Source organism: Mustela putorius, unplaced genomic scaffold (assembly GCF_011764305.1).
Source record: "Mustela putorius furo isolate JIRA1106 unplaced genomic scaffold, ASM1176430v1.1 tig00537227_pilon_pilon_pilon, whole genome shotgun sequence".
NCBI classification, from domain to species: domain Eukaryota; kingdom Metazoa; phylum Chordata; class Mammalia; order Carnivora; family Mustelidae; genus Mustela; species Mustela putorius.
This window is the reverse complement of record NW_025422368.1, coordinates 22,075,883-22,095,790: the sequence shown is the minus strand read 5'-3', so window position 1 is coordinate 22,095,790 and position 19,908 is coordinate 22,075,883. Positions and strand designations below refer to the sequence as shown.

Below are 19,908 nucleotides of genomic sequence, written 5' to 3'. Positions count from 1 at the left end.
CATAGTTCATGATTCTTATGTTCATGTCTATTCATTTTTAGTTTCTCACTTATTGTACTAATTTTTGTACACAGAAGAAAAGATACCCAAGACAGTCTCCTAATGACACAGCGATCTTTAGCACATTTTTTTCCGACAGCCAATTCAGATCCAGAATTGTCATTTCCATGGTCATTATCCTACGAAATGCCTCTTGATTACACTCTGTCTAGCCCTCACTTTAGTGGACTAACTGTATCAACAATTGGGCAGAAGACTCCTAAAACTACAGGAGTGGAACTTTCCAGATCAGAAAACAGCTTGGGTAAGCAAAACATGTACTGATTTTTTTTTTTTTTAAGATTTCACTCATTTATTTGACAGACAGAGATCACAAGCAGGCAGAGAGGCAGGCAGAGAAAGAGAGAGAGAGGAGGAAGCAGGCTCCCTGCCGGGCAGAGAGCCCAATGCGGGACTCGATTCCAGGACCCTGGGATCACGACCTGAGCCAAAGGCAGAGGCTTTAACTTGCTGATTCACCCAGGGACCCCATACCAATTTTTTTAAGATTATTTTTAAATCATGTAGTTTAATAGATTTTTTATATGCCTAGAAGTCAGAATGAATTCCAATAACACAGATTTCTTAATGTCATATGCAGAGTAATTTGATTATGCTCAATATTGATCCAACACTTAGTCATATTCAGGGAATATAAATGTATGTGGCCAAATGTATCATCCCCATGATTAAAATATCTTTAATTGTCACAATCATTTATGGGTTGATGGTTTAGATGCTCTAGAATTGCTAGATAAAAATTCTAATGTATAGCATTAACTCCCCTTCTTCTGAACACTTCCAGAAAGATTTAAGCAATGTCTTATGTATTTGTGCCACTAGGAGACTTATAGCTTAAGTAAGGATAAAACAGACATATAACAAAGAAACGAAATAAATGGTAAGAAAAATGGTGGAAAGATAGAACATTAATGAATTTGGAGGAGAAGAAAATGAAAACAGTACTACAATAGGAAAAATTCAGGTTCTACAGTTGCCAACAGTGTAAGCAATGCACTCAGCAATATCCACAGTGTGTTCCTCATGTTGTTAGGGAACTTCAAGGGAATGTTATCATATTTTACTGAAAACATCATGGTCTTGGAAACAGAGGACTTGTCTAAAGGATATTTCTACACTGTGAGATAATAGGTTAGGTGTTCCTGAGTCCAATTACACCTACAAGTGCAAAATAGGGATTAAAATATCAACTTCACAGGGCTGGTCTAATGATTAAATAAGATATATATGAAAATCACCTAGCATATAGGAAGTACTAAATAAAAATTAGTCATGAATATGAATATATCTGTAAGCACCTCCTCCTCATTGAATACACTAGATTTGGGGTCTGTATCGTAATTACCAGTTAACAAGTTTCAAAACTGGTTGCATAAACACACCCATGACTACTTGATGCCTCTATTTTCCTCTATTATTCCGTAGATATTTAAGCCTGGCTGTTGGTTATCTATATTTCATTTTGTTTCTGATATTTTGCTAAACTTGTGACACAGTGTTATGTAGGATTTTGATCTACTGCCATTATTCCCTATGCTTCATTGTTTGTACGCCTATACACTTTTTAAAGAAGCCTCCTAAGATTACAGTGACCTTTAGCAATGACTAAAATCCATACCAACTTACATCTAGGGACAGAATATTTTTCCTTCTTTATCCCTGTACCATCATGATATATATTCTATATTTGGATTAAACTGTGCAAGATATTAGGGAAAAAAACAACTTATAGTGGTTTCCCCTTGCAAGATGAGAGTTGAGCTGGGATATGCAGTCTTCTTCAGTTACTGTAGGTTCAGGTTCTGTATATAAATGCCTGGATCCACTGAAACTTGTTACCTTTGATTCCTTTCCATTTGTTCCTCTAGATGAAATAACAACTGGAACTAAAATTAATTTCTTCTTCCTTTTTACAATATAAAGGTTTTCATCCCTCAAGATAGGCCATCAAAAAGAATACTATATAATCTCCTTCCCCAAAGGAATTTAAGGATTAAGTAAATACTCAAATGACTGGGAATGAACTAACTTAATTCCAAATATTTCTTCTAAACAAAATATTTTGAGGGATCCTCTTTAGCAACTATGTGCTTATGCATTGCTATCTTTCACCTTTCTTTGGTTTTGTTAAAGATACAAGAATATGAAGCAAACTCTAGATTGTCTCAGTCTTTTGATGATTTTGGACACAGTGAACTACACTATTGTAGTGAACTACAATAATTGCTGTCACTTACTAAACACCTATTAAAAACTAGACACTGTACTAGGCAATTATCTACATTTTCTTCAATCCTCACATTACCTTACACAAGGTTGTATTATTTTATGTTCAGGAAAATGGAGAATTAGAAAGTTTAAATCAGTTGGCTTACTAAGCAGCAGAGCTGGGATAAAATCCAAGACATATTGTTCTAACCACATCATCAGGGTCTCTCTCTATAGCGTTACTCACTCTTTGCAGACACATCATTAGATTTATCTAGCCTGCTGCTTTCCATGCAAAATTATAAAAACTATTTTGTATTTAAACCTTAGTAGTGAAAATTTTAAAAGAACAAATTTCCAAGAGACTGATTAAGCATTACTCTCTCTTTCTAATAAACTATTTTAGTTGATTAGAGGAAATTCAAGTCCTTACCTAGCAAAATTACTAACTATTTGTAGGAAGGGTTCATTTGCAGTTTTAATTTATGGGTAGTAATTTGGGAGGATGGCTAATATGAAATAAAGTTGTATTTATACATAACATGTCCAAATTTGAGACGCTCAAATATTTACCTCCTTGAGAACTTATGATGCTTCTAGTACAATGGAATAATCAATTAAATAAAAGTCATTATGCTAATGATGTTATTGATAATTTAAGATAACTAACATAATCTCTAGGAATTGTGTGTCACTAAAAATAATCACTAGTTATTTCATAGACTTTGGTGTATAGCTTTTAATTATCCTCATTGAGTTTGAAAGTGACAGTAAAATGCATAAAGAAAATAATTTTGTAGAAGCGAAGAACAAAGATACTGGCTTTGTGTTCTTTTTTAATGTCCTTTTATTTACTTCTCTTTGTTTCTTTCCTCTTTGGTTTCTTTGAAAGGAATCAACAGCTCCATAATGACAAAGAGACAGGCTCTGCCATACCTTGCTCCTGAGATACCAGTAACTGGGGAAGGAGAAGATTACTTCCTATCTTTGTTTGGTGATTCAAAGAAACTTCTTTCACACTCATCCCCTGCAGAGAAAACCTGGAAACACTTTTCTATGATTCTTGAAGAAGTAGGCCAATCTAGATCCAGGTACATATTCTATTTGAACTATTTAACATCTTTTATTGGAATAGGAACTACTTTACTTCAGTAGGAAATGAAGTTTTAATCTGATATTACATTCCTGATTTCGTCTAAAACCTTAAGCAGTTTATTGAAATATAACTCTTTTATGTTCTGAGCAATGATAAGAAATCAATGTAATTTATTAGGGAACCAAACAAGGAATGCTGGTTTTTCAAAGATGCCAGAGGAAACAGCACTACATAATCCCTACAAATAAAGTCAACCCTATTTTTTGTTATTGGCAAATCACTCATATGGATTTAGTGTCTTTTTTTCTCTTCTACTAGGTGCTTAAGTTCAAAATAGAAGAAAAATTAATCCATTTTTATGGTGGTTGGTATCTATGGCAAAAAGAATTGGTCAAGAAGAAAGTTGATATGAGAGCTAAAATAAAAGAGCTGACTCGTTTATACATTTACTTAATCCTGCTTTTCTTGTTGCTTTAACAACAGATTGAACTGTGAATTATTAGAAATAAACACATGTCGACAGAGAGCGTGAGAGGGCTAAAAGGACTTACTAGCCAGTTTAAAGGTCAGACATAAAGGAATCTGCTTTCCGCTTAGGTCAGATTTCCAACCACTGTTACCATTCAACTATAGTGAATAATTAAGTGTTCTCTCAACCATCTAAAAGCTCTATAAGAAATTATTCACTCAACATCTAACCAGTGTGTTAAGAATGATCTATTTGGAGCAAAAATTCAAAAAAAAAAAAAAAAAAAAAAGACTTGTGAATATGGTTTTAAGAACTTTCACTCAGACCAGGAAGGCCTGCAGGTAAAAGGATTGAGAGAGACAAATTAAGTATCAAGGCATTTAGAGAATTTTCTCCCAGTCGAGGATGACCTGGGAAGATTTTGTGAAGGAGTTGTTAAGTAGAATTATCTAAGAAAGATAAGTAAATTTTGGATATGCACTAGTTCTCAATTGTACCTACAAAGTTGAATCAGCTGAGAGGTTTTTAACGTCCTGACCCTAGCCTAGACTCTTTGAGTCAGAATTTCTAGTGGTAGAATTGAACATTGTATTTTTTTTTTTAATCCCATGGTAATTCTAATGCACAGTCAAGGCTGAGAACCGCCAGCCTAGAGAAAAGGAGCAGCATAAACAAAGTGAAGGAGGCAGAAAAAGCTAGGATCAGGTTGATACAAAGCACTTTATAGCATTCCCCCCTGGACAGTTCATAAATTGGTATAACAGAGTTTTAGGGGCCAAGATTGGGCAGTGATCACAGGGAGCCTTGAACACCAGGATGTGGAATTTGATTTTTATAATAGGTAATGGGAAGCAACGGGAAAGTTTCAAACAAAGGAGTAACAGGATCATGACTCAGAATGTTGAACTGTGGCAATGAATATTATGAATGAATATTGGATTTTTGTCAAATGCTTTTTATGCATCTACTAAAAAGATCATATGGTTCTTAATGTTAAAGCAACCATACACACTTAAAATAAACCTCCTTTGATCATAATATTTATTCTTTTAATATTGATATATTACTGAATTTTATTGGTTAAAATTTTGTTTCAAATATTTACATCTGTGTTTGTGAATAGTATTGATCTATAAGTTTTCTTCTCCTGTAATGTATTTGCTTTGACATAAGGTAAAGCTTGCCTCATAGACTGAGTTGGGATATATACCCTCCTTTTTCATTTTCTAGCTAAGTTTATATAGAAGTAAATTTTTTCTTAAATATTTTATAGAATTCATCAGTGAAGCATTCTGGGCCTGGAGTTTCTTTGGGGGAAGGTTTTTAATCTACAAATTTTATTTCTTGAAAATAGATATCATGATATTCTTGTTATCTATTTCTTCTTGGTTAATTTGTGTCTTTCACACAATTTGTCCATTTCAACTACTTTGTCAGATTCATTGTCATAAAGTTGTTCATAATATTCCTTTATTATTCTTTTAGTATCTGTAGTGATGTCACATTTCTAATTGCTGATACTGGTCAGGTATGTCTTCTATCCATTTCCTTAACAATTTTGCCAGAGAGTCATCAGTTTATTGAGCCTCTCAAACAACCAGTGTTTGGTTTAATTGATTTTCTGTGGTTTTTGTTTTTCTTTTCTATTTTATTGATTTCCATTCTGATATGTGTTTACTTTCTTCTGCCTCCTTTAGGTTTCCTTTCCTTTTCTTTCTCTAGTCTCTCAAGGTGAGATCATTGGCTTTATACCCTTTTCTCTTCTAATATAAGCATTTAGTAAATTTCCCCTAAGTACAGCTTTAGTAGCATCCCACAAATTTGATATGTTGGATTTTCATTCATTTCAAAATACCTTCTAATTTCCACTTACTTTCTTCTCTGATCTTTGTGTAATAAGAAGTTCCCAAATGTTGACAAATTTGCAAGTTACAGTGATTTTCCAGATATGTTTTTATTATCAATTTTTAATTAAATTCTATAATGGTCAAAAAATATACTTTGCACTACTTGAGTCTTTTAAAGGTATTAAGACTTGTTTTACAGTCAGGATATTTTCCAACCTAGTAAGTGTTCTGAGTGAACTTACAAAGAATTTATATTCTGATGGTGTTGAGTAGAGTATTTTATAAATGTCATTCAGGTCAAATTTGGTTGCTAGCCTTAAGTTACAGTCTTTTTGCTGCTTTTATGTCTACTTGTTCTATCAATTTTTGAGAAAGGGGTGTTAAAATCAACTATAATTGTGGATTTACTGATTTTGCCTTGCAGTTCTATCAGTTTTTTTTCTTTTATATATTTTGAAGTTCAGTTACTAGATTTACAAACATTTGAAATTGTTATATCTTCTTAATGAACTGATCTTTATATCATTATGAAATGAACTTCTTTATTGGCATTATTATTTACTTATTATTTATATATTATATGGCATTATTCTTAGTTCAGAAATCTACTGATATTAATATAACCATCTCAGCTTTCCTTTTCTTATTGTTAGCATGGTAAGTCTTTTTCCATTCTTTTACTTTTAATCTATTTGTGTCTTTATATTTAGAATGCATGTTTTGTAAGTAGCATGTAGTTGAGACTTGTTCTTCCGTCAAGTCTAATAATCTCTGTCTTTTGAGCATTGAAACTGTTTACATTTAAAGTAATTGTTAATATTTGTTTTCTATTTGCCCCAACTATTGTCTTTCTCCTCATTTTCTGTATGCTTTTGAATTGAGTATTATCAATGATTCTATTTTATTTCCATTGTTGGTTGATTAGCTATAACTCTGTTATTTTAGTGGTTCCTTTAAGGCCTATAGGATATCGGGGCACCTGGGTGGCTCAGTGGGTTAAGCCTCTACCTTCGGCTCGGGTCATGAACCCAGGGTGCTGGGATCGAGCCCCGCATCAGGCTCTCTACTCCTCAGGGAGTCTGCTGCTTCCTCTCTTCCTCTGCCTGCCTCTCTAACTACTTGTGATCTCTGTCTGTCAAATAAATAAAATCTTAAAAAAAAAAAAAGGTTTGTAGGATATCTTCAGCCTATCACAGACTACCTTCAAATGATATTATACCACTTCACAAATAGTATGACTTTTCAATAGTATTCATTTCTTTCACCCCATACATTGTGTTTTTGCTATCACATATTTTATTTCTACATGTGTCATAAATCCCAAACTCCATATTTTGTTTAATAATTATTAGAAAAAATTTAAAATATAAGAAAAATATGTTATATATTTACCCTCATATGTTTTCACTGCTTTCCAGCATTTCTTTTTTGTAAATCATGTTTCCATCCCTTATAATTTTGCTACTACCTGAAAAAGAACTTCCTTTCTATAATAAGGATCTGCTTGTGATGAATTCTTTCTTCAGTTTTTAAACAGCTTTATTGATATATCATTGACATAAAAATAGTGTGTATATATATACATATATACATGATGTATATAATTTATAAGTTATTTTATTTGTCTTTTTAGTTTTTTATTAAGATGTAATTGACATATAATATCATGTAAGTTTAAGGTGTACAACATGATGAATTGATACTTATATATTGTGAAAGGATTGCCATTAAGTTAGTTAACATATCCATTACCTCACATAATTATCTTTATGGTGTGTGTGGTGAGAACATTAAGATCTATCTTCTCAGCAATTTTCAAGTATCATTAACTATAGTCACTGTGTTGTACATTAGATCTCTAGAACTTACTCATTTTGGTTAACTGCAAGTTTGTACCCTTTGAACCACATAATCTCATTTCTGCCTCCCCCAGTCCCGAGCAACAAGCACCATCAAGATCATACAATATTTCTTTCTGTATCATGCTTATTTTGTTTAGCATAATGTCCTCCAGTTCTATCCATGTTGTCATATATCTATATTGAAGTCAGGATTTCCTTCTTTTTAAAAACTGAATATTTCAGTGTGTGTGTGTGTGTGTGTGTGTGTGTCTGTGTGTGTGTGTCTGTGTGTGTGTGACATTTTCTATACCCATTCATCTATTGAAGACATTTAGGCTGTTTCCATATTTTGACTATTGTAATAATGCTGCAATGAACATGAGAGTGCAGTATCTCTTCCTGATCCTCATTTCATTTAATTTGGATATATATCCAGAAGTGGGGAGCAGAAGCAGCAGCCTCCATACTGAGCTGGGAGCCCAACATAGGGCTCTATCCCAGGACACTGAGACCGTGACCTGAGCTGAAGCAGAAGCTCAACAGACTGAGCCACCCAGGCACCCCATCTTTTCTTTTTGATAATAACCATCCTAACAAGTATGAAGTGATATTGTGATTTTGATTTCATTTCTCTGGCAATTTGTGTTGTTGAACACCTTTTCATATACCTGTTAAACATTTGAATTTCTTTTTAAAAGTTTCTATTCTGGTCCTTTGCTATTTTTTAATCAAGTTATTTGCTTTTTTGCTGAAGAACTGTATGAATTCCTTATATATTTTGGCTATTAACCCTTATCAGATATATGGATTACAAATATTTTTCTCATTCTATGGGTTGCCTTTTCATTTTGTTAACTATTTCCTTTTCTGTGCAGAAGTTTTTTAGTTTAATGTAATCCCCCTTATTTATATATACTTTTGTTGCTGTGCTTTTGGTGCTGTACCTAAGAAATTACTATGAATACCAATAGCAAGATTTCCCCCCTCTTTTTTTCTCCTATGACTTTATGTTTTTAATTCTTATCCCATTTTGAGTAATTTTTGTATGTGCTGTGACATAGGGGTCCAATTTCATTCTTTTACATGTGGCTATCAGTCTTCCATCATTCACTGAAGAAACTATCCTTTCCCCATTGTGTAATTTTGGCACTCTTGTTGAAGATCAGTTGACCGTAATTTTTATGCATGGGTTTGTTTGGGGCTTTCTATTCTGTTCCATTGGTTTATATGTCTATTTTTATGCCAGTACCTTACTGTCTTAATTATTTTAGCTTTATAATATAATTTGAGGTAAATAAGTGGGATACCTCTAGCTTTTTTCTTCCTGCTCAAGATTGCTTTGTCTATTTGGGGTCTTTTGCGGTTCTATATGAATTTTGAGTTGTTTTTCCAACTTCTGTAACACACACAGGTCTTTGGTATTTTGGTAGACATTGCATTGAATCTACAGATCACTTTGGGTAGTATGAGCATTTTAACAATTTAGTTCCTCCAGACCATGAACATGCAATGTCTTTCCATTTATTTTGGCTTTTAAATTTCCTTCATCAATATTTTGTAGTGTATAAGTTTTCAATATTATAGTCAATATATAGTACAATTTCAGTGTACAAGTCTATTACCTCTTTGCTTAAGTTAATATGTGAGTATTTTATTCTTTTTATTGCTAATATAAGTGAGATTATTTTCTTCTTAATATCTGTTTTAGTTAGTTTATTATTAGTGTGCAGAAATTCCACAGATTTTTGCATGTTGATTCTGCAGGTACAACTTTACCTAATTCATTTTTTCTAAGAGCTTTTTGTAGTGTCTTTAGGATTTTCTACATATATGATCATGTCATCTGCAAATAGCTGTAATTTAGGTCTCTTCTCATTTGATCATCATTAATTTTTTTTCTTAACCTGATTGCTCTGACTAGGACTTCAAGGACTATGTTGAATAGCAATGGTGAGAATGAACATCCTTGCCTTGTTCTGGATCCTAGAAAAGCTTTTACCCATTGATTTTGTCTTTTACCCAATGGTGATTTAAGAATGTGTTGTTCAATTTCCATGTATTCATGAGTTTTCTTTTTTTCTGTTGAACTGACCCTTTTATCAAAGACCTTTATATAAAGGTCTTAAGAATGACAATTTTTTACTTAACGTCTTTTTATCTAATATAAGTATAGCTACTTCTATTTTGTTTAGCATTTGCATGAAGTATATTTTTTTCTATCCATTTTCTCTCAACTTATGTGTGTCCTTATATCTAAAATGAGCCTCTTATAAACAGTACATTGCTGGATATTGTTTTCTGTTCTAATCTATTCATCCATTCTATGCCTTTTGATTGGAGAATTTAACCCATTTATATTTACAACCCATTTACATTTAAAATTACTATCAATAGATTAAAAACTTGGTATTGCCATTTTGTTCATTGTTTTGTTTTCACAGTCCCTTTGTTCCTTTCTTCCTCTCTGTCTTGTTATTTGATAAATTTCTGTAATGGAATTTATAGGGATTTTCTGGTTATCATAATGCTTGTATAGATCTTCTCACAGCTTTAACTATCTATTTTGATTTCATAATTACTTAAGTTCAATTCAATATAAAAATTCTACACTTTTACCTCACATACACTTTATGTTCTTGAAACCAGAATTGGCTTTTTTAAATAATGTGAATCCTTTGCAAATTTTCATATTTATAGTTATTCTAAATACTTTTGTTTTAACTTTTATGTTTGATTATTGGTAATTTGTGCACAACCACAAGTGTCATATTATTTTGTATATATATAGAGAGAGAAATAGATATATAGATATACACATTTGCCACTGAGATTTATACTTCCACATATGCTCCTGTTGCGTTTAGTGTGGGTGTTTTGTTTTGTTTTTTTAAGATTTTATTTATTCATTTAAGAGAGAGAGAATGACAGAGAGAGCACAAGCAGGGAGAGAGGCAGAGGGGGATGGAGAAGCAGACTCCCCACTGAGCTGGGAGGCCAACATGAGGCTCAATCCCAGGACTTGGAGATCATGACCTGAACCAAAGGCATACTCTTAAGCATCTGAGCCACCCAGGTGTCCTGTTTAGTTTTTTAATTCCATTTGAAGAACTACTTTAAGCATTTATTGTAAAGCAGTTTTAATGGTTGAAAAACTCCATGTTTGTTTCTTTGAGAAATGCTTTATCTCTCTTTCACTTTTAAAGGATAGCTTTTCAAGATACAGTATATCTTGTTGGCAATTCTTTCTTTCAGTACTTTGAATATACTATCCCGTTTCCCCTGGTGTACACAGTTTCTGTTGATAAATTCAACTACAAGTATCATAGTGGTTTCCTTCTATGTGATTAATCTTTTTTCTCTTGCTGTTTTTGGAAGATTTGATTATGATGTCCCTGGTGTAACTTTCTTCAGGAATTCTATACTTGGACTTTGTTGAGCTTCCATGATTTGCAGATATATAGACTTAAAATTTTTAAATTATAGAAAATTTTAGGTAATTGTTTCTTTTTTTTTTTTTTTAATTTTTTATTTTTTATAAACATATATTTTTATCCCCAGGGGTACAGGTCTGTGAATCACCAGGTTTACACACTTCACAGCACTCACCAAATCACATACCCTCCCCAATGTCCATAATCCCACCCCCTTCTCCCAAACCCCCTCCCCCCGGCAACCCTCAGTTTGTTGTGAGGTTTCTTAAAATATTTTGTCCCTATCTTTTACTTTAGAGAGTCCAATTACACATGTTCCAGGCCATTTGAAGTTATCCCACAATTCACTAATATTCTCTTCTTTTTTAGTCTTTTTTTTCTTCTATGTGTCTCATTTTGGATAATATCTATTGCTATGTCTTCAAATTCACTAATATTTTTATTTCCAGGACTAATCTTATTAATTCCATCTATTGTATTTTTACTTCAGCTATGTCACAATCATGTTCAATCTTTCATCTAGATTTTATATATACTATACCAATTATAGTTACAAAGACTTTGCTTTTTCTGCTATTTTTGACATCTTTTTCCATTTTGGATCAATTTTGATCAATTTTTATTTTTACTTATCCTTATTATGAGTTGTATTCAACTTATTTACATATATGGTAATTTTTTATTAAATGCCAGAAGTTGTCGTTTTTAGGTTATTTGAGTGCTGGAATAACTTTGTATTTCTAAAAATATTCTTGAGGTCTGTTCTGGGATGAAATTAAATTACTGAGAAATAGTTTGAGCCTTTGGGGACTTGTTTTTAAAATTCGTTTAGTGGTGAGGGATCCAAGGTGGCAGAGGGAGTAGGACATCTTAGTTTTGTCTGGTCCCAGGAACTCAGCTAGATAGCTATCAAATCATACTGAATACCTGCAAATTCAACTAGAGATCTAAGAAAACAGTAGCTGCAACTCTACAAATAGAAAAGCAACAATTTTCTGCAAGACAGAATAGCAAGATGGAAAAACTCACCTCAAAAAAGAGAACAAGAGGCAGTACTGTCTGCCAGGGACCTGATGAGTATGGATATAAGATATCAGAACTAGAGTTCAGAATAATAATTATTAAGATACTAACTGAGCTTGAAGAAAGCACAGAGGATTATTTGACCATAGAGTTGAAGGTGCATATCTGGGCTCTCTATTCTGTTCCATTGATGTATGTGTCTGTTTTTGTGCCAGTACCATGCTGTCTTTATACTCACAGCTTTGTAATATAGCTTGAAATCAGGCATTGTGCTGCCTCAAGCTCTGTTTTCCTTTTTTAACATTTCCTTGGTGATTGAGGGTCTTTTCGAGCTCCATAAAAATTTTAGGATCATTTGTTTCAGCACTTTGAAAAATGCCATTGGTATTTTGATCGGGATGGCATTGAAAGTATAGATTGCTCTGGGAAGCGTAGACATTTTCATAATGTCTAGTCTTCTGATCCATGAACCTGGAATGTTTTTCCATATTTTTGTGTATTCTTCAATTTTTTTCATAAGTGTTCTGTAGTTCTCAGAGGATAGATCCTTTACCTCTTTGGTTATGTTTATTTCAAGGTATCAACAAAGTAGGGAAAAAATATCCAATAGAGAAAGGACAGTGTATTCAATAAATGGTGCTGGGAAAATTGAATAGCTACCTACAGAAGAATGGAACTAGAACATTCTCTTACACCATACACAAAGATAAACTGAGAATGGATGAAAGACCTTAATGTGAGACAGGAATCAATCAAAATCCTAGAGGAGAACATAGGCAGTAACTTATTCAACAGTGGCTACAGCAACTTCTTTCAAGATGTGTTTCCAAAGACAAGGGAAATAAAAGCAAAAATAAACTTTTAGTACTTCATCAAGATAGAAAACTTCTGCACAGCAAAGGAAACAGTCAACAAAACAAAGAAGCAACAAATGGAATGGGAGAATATTACAAATGACACTACAGATAAAGGGCTGGTATTCAAGATCTATAAAGCACTTGTCAAACTCAACACCCAAAAAAACAAATAATCCAATCAAAAAATGGGCAGAAGACATGAACAGACATGTCTCCAAAGGAAACCTACAAATGGCTAACATACACATGAAAAATGTTAACCATCTTTAGCCATCAGGGAAATTCAAATTAAAACCACATTGAAATACCACCTTACACATTTTATTAGAATGGCAAAAATTGACAAGGCAAGAAACAACAAATGTTGGAGAGGTTGTGGGAAAAGGGGAGCCTTCTTACACTGTTGATGGGAATGCAAACTGGTACAGTCACTTTGGAAACAGTGTGGAGAGTCCTCAAAAAGTTAAAAATAGAGCTACCCATGGATCAAGAAGATGTGGTATATATACACAATGGAATACTATGCAGCCATCAAAAGAAATGAAATCTTGCCATTTGCAAAAACATGGATGGAACTAGAGCATATCATGCTTCGCGAAATAAGTCAAGCAGAGAAAGACAACTATCATATGATCTCCCTGATATGAGGAAGTGGTGATGCAACATGGGGGCTTAAGTGGGTAGGAGAAGAATCAATGAAACAAGATAGGATTGGGAGGGAGACAAACCATAAGTGACTCTTAATCTCACAAAACAAACTGAGGGTTGCTGGGGGAAGGGGTTTGGGAGAAGGGGGTGGGATTACGGACATTGGGGAGGGTATGTGCTTTGGTGAGTGCTGTGAAGTGTGTAAACCTGGTGATTCACAGACCTGTACCCCTGGGGATAAAAATATATGTTTATAAAAATAAAAAATTAATGAAAAAAAAAATAGAGCTACCCTTTCACTCAACAATTACATCACTGAGTATTTACCCCAGAGATACAAATGTAGTGAAAAGAAAGCCACCTGCACCTCAGTGTTCATAACAGCAATGTCCACAATAGCCAGATTGTAGAAGGAACTGAGATGCCCTTCAACAAATGAATGATAAAGAAAATGTGGTCCATATATATATAATGGAATATTACTGAGCCATCAGAAAGGATGAATACCCACTATTTGCATCAACATGGATGGACCTGGAGGAGATTATGCTAAGTGAAATAAGTCAAGCAGAGAAAGATAATTATCATATAGTTTCATTTATTTGTGGAACACAAGGAATAGCATGAAGGACAATAGGGGAAGGAAGGGCAAAATGAAGTGGGGGGAACATGGAGGGAGATGAACCATGAGAGACTATGGACTCTGAGAAACAAAATGAGGGGTTTAGAGGGGAGGGTGGTGGAAAGGCGGGTCACCCCTGTAATGGGTATTAAGGATGGCACATATTGCATGAAGCACTGAGTGTTATACACATACAATGAATCATGGAACACTACATCAAATACTAATGGTGTACTGAATGGTGACTAACATAACATTATAAAATAAATAAATAAATCTATAAATAAATGCATAAAAAATAAATAAAAGCCTAGAGAACACTAGAGAATTCCTTTCTTAAGAAATAAGAGAATTAAAGTCAAAACAAGTCTCAATCAAAGAGGCTCTAACTGAAAGGTTAATGAGGCAGAAGAGAAAATTAGTGATATATAAGACAAATCATGGAGAATAAAGAAGCTGAGAAAAGAAATATAAACAACTATTGGATCATGAAGGGAGAATTCAAGAGATAGGTGAGAAAGCATAACAATATTAGAATAATTGGGTCACAGAAGAAGAAGAAGTGTGCCAGAAGATTACAGCAGAGAAATTCCCTAATCTAGGTAAGAAACTAGGAATTCAAGTCCAGGAGACACGGAGAGCCCCCAAAATCAACAAAAGTAGGTCAACAACTTGAAATACAATAGTGAAACTTGAAAATCTTAGAGACAGAAAATACTAAAAGCAGCTCAGTACAAGAGGTCCATAATCTACAAAAGTAGAAATTTTAGACTGGGAACAGACCTATCCACAAAGACCTGGCAGGCAAGAAAGGACTGACATGATATATCGAGGGTGCTAAATGAGAACAATATACAGGCAAGAATACTTTTATCTAGCAAGGTTGTCATTCAAAATAGAAGGAAAGATAAAAAGCTTCCAGGAAAAACAAACTAAAATAATTTGGGATCACTAACCAGCCCTGCAAGTAATATTAAAGGGGATCCTTTAAGCAAAGAGAGAGACCAAAAGTAATATAGAACAGAAAGAAACAGACACAATATACAGAAATAGTGACATTACAGATAATACAATGGCACTAAATTTGTATCTTTCAATAGTTACACTGAATGTAAATGGGCTAAATGCACCAATCAAAAGACACAGGGTAACAGATTGGATTTTTAAAAAGCAGAACCTATCAATATGCTGTATGCAAGAGACTCATTTTAGACCCAAAGATACCTCCAAATTGAATGTGAGGGAGTGGAAAGGCATTTATCATGCTAATGGACATCAAAAGAAAGCTGGGGTAGCAATCCTTATATCAGTAAAATTAGATATTAAACCAAATACTAACACTATATCATACTTAAAGGGTCTATCCAGCAAGATCTAACAATTATAAATATTTATGCCCCTAACTTGAGATCAGCCAATCACATAAGCCAATTAATAACAAAATTAAAGAAACACATTGATAATAATACAATTATTATTGTAGGCGACTTTAACACCCTACTCAGCAATGGACAGATCATCTAAGCAGAAGATCAACAAGGAAACAAGGGCTTTGAATGACACACTGGACTAGACGGACTTTACAAATATGTTCAAAGCACTCAATCTTAAAGCAACAGAATACACATTCTTTTCAAGGGCACATGGAACTTTCTCCAGAACAGATCATATCCTGGATCATAAATCAGGTCTCAATCTATATGAAAGGTTGAGATTATTCCCTGCATATTTTCAGACCACAATGCTTTGAAACTTGAACTCAATCATTGGAGGAAATTTGGAAAGAAATCAAACATATGGAGGCTAAAAATAATCCTACTAAAGAATGAATGGGTCATCCAGGAATTTAAGAATTTTAAAAATTCTTGGAAATAAATGAAAATGAAAACACAACTGTTCAAAATCTGTGGGACACAGCAAAATTTGTTCATCTTCCCCAAGGACTCTAATTCAAACTAAGCCCCTTTTATTATTCCCTCAGATGTTTTAAAACATGATGATAATGATATACTAACTTACCTCTTCATTACATTAAGGAAGTATTATCAAACTTTCAGTTGAGGGCTTTTCTCTTGTAATATCAGTGAACAGAATCAATTCCCTGAGTCTTCCTAAGTTTGTCTTTTAAAACTTTGGAAGGTCCTTAAATCCTCACCCCTTTACCAGACCCCCAACAGCTATGATCACAGATGCCAATCTGTATGGAGAATGTTAGCAGGGTGTATACTAGAAGAACCGATACTCTACAGGTAATTTTAGTAAATTTTAAAGTTGTAGAAACCTAAAGGCAGATAAGTAGCTCGAATCTACCAAGAAATACCCAAGAACTAGTTAATCAGGTCTCAGATGATGGAAAGTCATTGTTTTAAAAAAAAAAAGTTACATAGCCATATATCTCTTCAATCTTTCTACAGTTCAGTCCCATGCAAAAACTCCTGACAGAATGGTTGGTACATCACTCTACACTCTCATCAAATAATGACTTATAAGCAGAGGTCTCAAGTCACTTTCCTACTAAAGAAAAATGGGAAGGCTTATGAAAGAGAAAAAGATAACTACTAAAGTCTGTGTGATAACAGTTTAATAGCCCTGCTTCTGTGAATGTCTATGTATCATGTGAAGTATTTTCTATATCTTTTGGATTTATATCAAAAGGAAGGCAAAGGAAGTGACTAGCTCTGATATGGATGATGTTATTTTTTATTTCATATGATCTAATTTACTCTTCTTATGTATATAAAATAAAAATTTAAGATCAATAAATAAACAGTTCACTTTAATGAAAGATTTTTTTAAGTAACTATACATATTCCATTACATGTATAATAACAAAGAAATAACTGAACTATTCTAGGATCTTATCTGTTGAAAAGCAAAATTCAAAATAGTGCTCATTTCTTATGTAAAAAAAGCAAGTTTGAGAAACAAAAAGACATCTTTTTAAGAAATTAAAACATACCACAGAGAATTCAATAACAGTAGGATAAGGATGACATAGAGGAATTCTAGAGATTTCAAAGAATAAAATGTTATATCCACAATTTATTAAGAACCATATGGTAATGCAAAAGAAAAGACTGTTGGGTCCATTATCAAAGGAATGAGACTGAGACAAAGTTATGCAAAGCTTTATTCTATGTCAAGCATTAGAAGTTAGACTGACCAGCCAGGGAAACGAGGCTGAGACAAAGTAAAATTTATGTAAGGCTTTATCCTATGCCAAGCATTAGAAGTCAGACTGACCAGCCAGGGCCGCCTCCGAAGAGAGTGATGCCCCTTGGTCTTACAGGCTAGTTTTTATAGGGCACAATCACAGACATCTACATATGTGGCTTTGGCTGATTGGATGTCTCCTACATGTGTGTTTTAGTAACAGTTACCTGGAACCGATACTAGTAACTGTTGAGGCATTTATTAAACAACAAAATGGCATTGTTTTAGGTATGTGTTTTAGTAATAGTTACCTGGAACTGGCCTTTTTTCGGTGTGTGTTTTAGTAACAGTTACCTTGTTTTAGGTGTGGTGTTTTAGTAACAGTTACCTGGAACCGAGAATAGTAACTGCTGAGGCTTTTATTAAACAACAAATGTCTACCTAGGCAACATGGAGTCACTATGGCTAAGTAGGCCCAGACAGGCCCTAGGGGGTTAACACGTTTTAACGTGGAATCAACACCAACAAGACTATGCATGTAAACTAACCAAAAGTGAAACTCTCCAAAATAGGCATTCTTATACAATGCAATCAAAGTATGAAGTGATAACACTATTTTGAAAGCAGTTTAGTAGTGTGCATTGGGATTTCATGGATGTTTACATCTTCTATTCTCACTGTTCCTCTTCTAGAAGAGGAAACCCAGAGTGATGGCTGACATTTGGAGTCATTTTTCTCCTTAAAACAGTTGTTAATTTGAAATCAGCACGAAGCTGAGAAGTTAATAATATATTGGCAGTTTCATAGGACCAAGTGATAAAAATTGGGATTCAGGGCCTATCCTGAAAGAGAATCACTGATAACCCAGGTTTTCAGTTGGAATTTCAAATTTCAATTTCAAATTTCAAATTTCAAATTTGTATTCAAAAATTCCAAATTTGTATTCAAAATAGACCATCCTAACTGGAGCTGAAGTAAAGCATCAAGACACTTCATAACCTGGTTTGATTAAAGTAATTTACCTCCAACTTAGATAGCTGTCAGAGCTAAAGTAAATCCTGTATGTATGGGTTGAGAAAATGCTATACAGAGACTTAATTTATCTCTGCAGTTGTTTTTTTAATTCATAATACTAGGCACTAAATTTTTTAAAAAAAGGCATACAACTAATAAAAGTTAACCAAAAACTAAGGTTAAAATGGATGCTAAAAACATGCCTTGGTGGTGCAGATATTATGCTTATCTGACAGGGATTTTAAAATAACAATGGTTAAATATTCAAGGAATAAAATGACAAGATACAACAGGAAACTAAATATTTTATTGGTTTATTCTTATTAAATTATCAAAGGGAAATTCTAGAACTAAAAAAATCCAATAAGAGAAATTACTATTTCAGAAGTAGATGGGCTTAACAATATATTTGATGTATCAGAAGAGAGAATTATTGCACTAAAACATTCTTAGAGGAAAATACCCAGGCTGAATTGCAGAGATAGTAGAAGAACAGAAACAAACATAAGGACTAATAGAGAAAGATTTTTAAAAATCTATCTACTTGTAATTGAAGTTACTTAAGGAGAGGAGACATCAATTAAGGTAGAACTATACTGGTAGAAATATAGCAGAGAAGTTTCCCAAACTAATGAAAGACATCAAGACACAGATGGAAGAAGCACTACCAATTCCCAGAAAGATAAAGGACAGAAAAATAAAAACCCAAACCTCTGGGTACATATTGGAAAAACTTCTAAAACAGAAGATATAGGAGGAGTGCCTGGGTGGCCTCAGTCAGTTAAGCTTCAGTCAGTTAAGATTCTTAATTTTGGCTCTATGCTGGGCATGGAATCTGGTTAAGATTCTCTCTCATCCTCTCCCTCTGTCACTCCTCTCCAATCCCACTTTAAACAAAGAAAAAACTGAAGACATAAGGAAAATCTTAGCCATAAAAAAGGAAATTTACCTTTAAAGGAACAATAGAAGTTTGGGAGTGGTTTTTCATTGGAAAAATAGAAGACAGAAGACTCTGGCAGCATTTCTGGCACACAATTTAAAAATTTATAGAAGTGAAAAAAAAATTTATAGACGTGGATATAAGTTTTCTATTTCTTGCCATAACAAATTGTTACCATTATAACAACTTAAAATAACATGAATAATATTCTTGTATTACTGCATAGTTCTTCTAAAAATATGTGTATATATTTAAATGCTATTTTATTTAAATACTATGAACTCAATCATAAAAATGTAAAACAACTTTATAGAAGTGGAAAAAAATTTTTAATAGACAATTCACAGAAGAAACCTGGGTGACCAATAAACAGCTTATTCAGTTGCACTATAATCAGCGGGAAATAAGTTAAAATAACAGTGAGATACCTTTTGTACCCATTATATTGAAAATACTAAGAAGTCTGAAAATTTCAAGTGTTGGTAGGAATGTGGGGGAAAAGAAGAGGGACTACTAACACTTGCATAGACAGTGGGTAAAGCATGCAATGGTATGAATTGTCACAAGTCTTGTAATAAAACCTTTGTGGTTGAAGTTTAAGCAAAGCTAGGAAGTAGGAAAAAAGAGATTAACAAGGTTATTTACAATAACCAAGATATTGGTTACTAGAGTTGGGAGGGGTTGGGGCAGATGACATAG

The 19,908-nt window shown here is 33.5% G+C and overlaps 1 protein-coding gene across 12 annotated transcripts in view; it reads left to right on the top strand.

Annotated features, from left to right (window-relative positions):
- LMNTD1 (lamin tail domain containing 1) overlaps positions 1–19,908 on the top strand; it is a 492,088-nt gene that overhangs the window by 439,848 nt on the left and 32,332 nt on the right. For 8 of the 12 annotated variants that reach the window (XM_045073010.1, XM_045073009.1, XM_045073011.1 and 5 more), the window contains 2 exons: positions 42–304; positions 3,161–3,359. In XM_045073010.1, the coding sequence (XP_044928945.1) occupies positions 42–304; positions 3,161–3,359 (462 nt within the window). The remainder of the gene's footprint in view (positions 1–41; positions 305–3,160; positions 3,360–19,908) is intronic. The other 4 variants (XM_045073017.1, XM_045073018.1, XM_045073012.1 and 1 more) reach the window with 3 other exon arrangements.